Raw genomic sequence first — 4375 nt, forward strand, 5'->3', positions numbered from 1 at the left:
CACCTGTGTTATTTTTAGCTACTCTAACATGTACTAAATAATCCGGCTGCGCGGCTAACCCCCCCCCCCCAAAAAAAATTCATCACTTAATGTTGCTTACATTTTCAGTAGTTAACACCTGAACTTTTTAATAAAATATTTAAAAATAAGAAAGCAACATTACTCTCACCTGGTTGTGAATTCATCAAATTTAAAGGTTATTATCAAAAAAGAACTTTTAATTTTAAATTTCAGGAGGACTGCAAAATCCAGATTTCACCGCTTAATGCAGGACACCAGCAAATACCTGCTGTCTGGAGTGAATTTCTCACATCTCGACACATTTCACAGTAAACTCTTGTCTGTTATTGTTATTACTGTTATTGATGCTCTGTCTTTCCCGTAGTTTATGATATTCTGACACAGTTTGTGGGATTAGAGGAACTGGTTCGTGGATGTGGGTGTCACACTTCAAAGTAAACTAGTTCTTCTTTTGCTCCTTTTGGCTTCCCCCTTCATGTGTCGCCACAGCAAATCAATTGTCTCCTTCTAACCCTGTCTTCTGCATCCTCTTCTCTCACACCAACTACCTTCATGTCCTCTTTCACTACATCCATAATCCTCCTCTTTGGTCTTCCTCTACCTGGCAGTTCAAAACTCAGCATCCTTCTACCAATATATTCACTATCTCTCCTCTGGACATGTCCAAACCATCTCAGTCTGGCCTCTCTGACTTTATCTCCAAAACCTCTAACATATGCTGTCCCTCTGATGTGCTCATTCCTGATCCTATCCTTCCTGGTCACTCCCAGAGAGAACCTCAGCATCTTCATCTCTGCTACCTCCAGCTCTGTCTCCTGTCTTTTCCTGAGTGACACTGTCTCTAGACCAGGGGTTGGCAAACTTAAATGTCCAAAGAGCCAAATTGGACCCAACAAAAATCTACAATCAAACTTGTTGGGAGCCGCAAAAAAATTATAAGTCTTATATGAAGGGAACACAGGCTGTATTGTAGTTCTTAGTCCTAATATCCAGATTTTCAATTATTAGCTCCTAGTTTTGTTCTGCAACACATCAACTGAGAGAAAATGCAGCTGATCAGATGGATTAAATGTCATAGATTTATGCCAATATTAGCTGTAATAATACTATTGATGAAGGTTTAATTACCACATGCATAACCACTTAAAACATTCAAATGCATATATGTATTTAAACGTGCTGATCAGAAACAAACATTAGATTGGTATTAATACAACTCGCAAATAAACCTATTTAATTTTGACCCACCTGCTTCCCGTAGTTTCCCGTAGCCGAAATGTTTTCCTGTTTATTCAATCGCGTTAAATTGCCTCTGTAGTTTATTAACCTTTAGCAGCAGAAAGAAGCGTGAAGCCCAGCTGGAAGAAGCTTTTGTCTGGGTAACGTGTGTCTTGTGGTGGAATCGTTCCGACAGCCAGCATTAGCGAAGCTCTTTTCCTGCTTTCATACTTCCCACATAAACCGAGGGACCGCCCAGCGGCGGCGAGCACGACGCCGATTGGCTGAACGGAGCTTATTTGCATTGACGTCAGTAAAGGCTGTAGGTCAATCCTTGCGGGTGCTTTTATTGGATGTGCCGCTGTCAAGCAGTGCTGAAGAATTGGAAGGGCAAACGCCAGAAAAGGCAGGGAAAAAAGAACCAACATAAAATCAGCATTATGTAGCTCCTGTCTGCCTTACCCTCCGCTCTCCTGGATGATCCACGATTTCAGATCCGAAACTTGTGAACACGGAGCGGTCTTTTTCTTTTCTTTTTTTATTGTATTTTTTTCTCTGCGTCTCTCTCTCTCTCTCTCTCTCTCTCTCTCTCTCTCTCTCTCTCTGTCTCTCTCTCTCTCTCTCTCTCTCTGTCTCTCTCTCTCTCTCTCTCTCTCTCTCTCTCTCTCTCTCTCTCTCTCTCTCTCCCTCTCTCTCTTTCTCAAGGGATTGCATTCTCCAGAGGTGGTACATCCACATTTTACAATCAGACAGCTTCTACATCCGTTTTCCAGAGATCATGAGAGAACATCGCGGAGCTTGGTGACACTCTGGCCAAATGCACCCCAGGTTTGGACCTCTTACATGAAGCGGATCATCCTCAACCGGGTTAGATGCATGAATGGAGACCCGTCAGATATCCACCAGGACCTCTACGCTCCCTGAACTGGTGAATTTGAGCAGATAAATGGAATGTCCTGTGGGACTACATGGCATTATGATCTATGGAGGGTGTTTGACATTGGAGCGACTGGCCAGAATAACAGCCTGCTGTGTGAATATTTCAGCCTGTTGATGATGAGCTGCTCAGGACTGTGTCTTGAGCTGAAGTGAGCAACCAAGATTGTTTAAGAGTGAGAAAAAACATCATTTTTATTTTGTTTTTGTTTTTTTGTTTTTTTGGATGGCTCCAGGAGGGGGAGGATGACTACAAGTGAAACCTTGGACACAGAAAAATGGATCAAACTATTGCATGAAGCCAGCTGCATGGTGTGTTTTAGGCCTACTTGATAGCAGGAAAGTTGATGAGAAAATGGTGATGTGGTACGAAGAAAGCTTAAAGAGGAGCCGGAGTGAGGGATGATATCTTTGGGGATATTTAGAAATAGCTGAAAAGTTTTCGTGGAAAAGACAGCTGCCCCGATTAAAAGACCTCCAATTAACTTCAAGTGAAAAAAGACAGAGAGGAAATCTGCTTCCTGATCTGGGGGGTGAGGGGATAAATATATTATTCATGCCTTGTGTCATAGCATTTGGAGAACCGGCTTTGCTGTGGCCTAGATGATACGTAAATATTTATTTATATATATTTAAAAAAAATGAACCCTTAAGAGGAAGAGTGGACCTTAAAGACACAAAAAGCCTCAAAGTGAAGCACTTGCGCAAAAAGAAAAAAGGCTGAAGTGGGTTGAAGCATGGGCTGTGCTTCAAGTATTCATATCTCTGATAGGGTGGTGTACCACAGTGGAAAAGAGTCCGAGGATTCCCACTCACCCCAGCAGACAAATACCACTCAGCATCAAGGAAATCCTGCCTCCGGACTACCCCTAAAACCCCTGAGCTGCAAGGTGAGGGAACCTACAATCATTTCATAAAATGTGTGTTTGAATGTCTGTGAGATGAACTTTTCATTTTCTCAAAATCTATTTTATGGCGATCTTATGAAAAAATAAATCTTAGTAGATAATAGACTGGAGAAACAATAAAGTTACAGCTATAGATTTTTTTTTTTTTGAAAGCCATTCCTTCACTCACATGCATGACATCACAGCGTTTTTAATTTAGAGGAACTTGATGATGATGCACAGTCAGTGAAAGGTCACGGTCAGAGGCCGCTGCACCGGCCTGCTCGACTTATTGTTCAGATTCCTGGTAAAGTGTAGCAGTTTTATTTCCTTCTATGTGTACACAATGTGTGTAAACTTAAAAAACAGCTGTAGGGATGAACCCAAACGTCAGCGTGAAACACTTCCATCCGTTGCCAAACGTGGTTCCTTTTGGCCTCCGCTTCACCTTTCTGACCAGGGTAACTCTCAAGGACGCCTTATCTGCTCATCTTTCTGTTTTCCTGGAGAGAAAGACACAATTAATTCATTAAAATATCCAACTCTGAAGTGTGTGTTGGGAGGATGGGGGTTACGTGAATGGGATTAGGTAGAAAAATGGGATTAAATTCAAGACAGTGAAAACTTTGCCATCGGCGTGTTACATCACTGCATAAATATCAGTCCCATTTATTTACTGGGCCACAAATAACGATGCTAACAAGAGGATAACAAAATGTGCTGCTCCTGCATCTACCCAGGGACTAAATGGTGTTTTTAATCACGGTGATTCATGCTATTATTTGGTTGCATATGCACACAAGAGCAACCAACTGCATTGTTCAGATTAAGAGGTAGATCTGTGTTTAGAGGAGAGAAAAATGATCATTTTTTGCAGAAATTCAGTATTAACAGCTAACCCATTTTCAAAATTAAGAGTAATGATTTCACTTCAAGCAGTGGGACACTGTTAATAATATGAAAAGAGGCCACGCTGCAATGTTTGCATGTTCTGCAGGAATCCATAAACACAAAACATCCAGTACGAAAAAAAAAAGTGTGATGTTGTGAATTTGGCAGGCCGTGGGTACATCTGTGTGCCGGTTGTCTGTCGGACCGCGGGCTATTTGAGGTCTCTGTCAAGATGAATTTTGTGGCCAAATGTCACTGTAAGGATGCAGTGAGAAGTCAGTGTGACAGATGCCCCCCACACACACACACACCCCACCCCCAACGTCAAGATGTCCACTGCCTTTGATTGAATTAGTCTCTGGATTTAGTTAGGCTAATGGTATACAAATCTCCTCCTGATGGAAATGGTTAAAGCCTGTTCT

At 41.9% G+C, this 4375-nt stretch overlaps 1 protein-coding gene across 4 annotated transcripts in view; it reads left to right on the plus strand.

Moving 5' to 3' along the window:
- The first annotated feature begins 1935 nt into the window (after positions 1-1935).
- The window catches only part of pde8a (phosphodiesterase 8A), a 45830-nt gene continuing 43390 nt past the window's right edge, over positions 1936-4375 (plus strand). Inside the window, exons 1-3 of one of the 4 annotated variants that reach the window (XM_068324044.1) lie at positions 1936-2167; positions 2412-2487; positions 2948-3065. In XM_068324044.1, the coding sequence (XP_068180145.1) occupies positions 2471-2487; positions 2948-3065 (135 nt within the window). In that variant the 5' untranslated portion in view covers positions 1936-2167; positions 2412-2470. Of the gene's footprint in view, positions 2709-2947; positions 3066-4375 lie in introns of all 4 variants that reach the window. The other 3 variants (XM_068323876.1, XM_068323960.1, XM_068324196.1) reach the window with 3 other exon arrangements.

This window comes from Antennarius striatus, chromosome 1, assembly GCF_040054535.1.
Source record: "Antennarius striatus isolate MH-2024 chromosome 1, ASM4005453v1, whole genome shotgun sequence".
Taxonomy (NCBI): Eukaryota; Metazoa; Chordata; class Actinopteri; order Lophiiformes; family Antennariidae; genus Antennarius; species Antennarius striatus.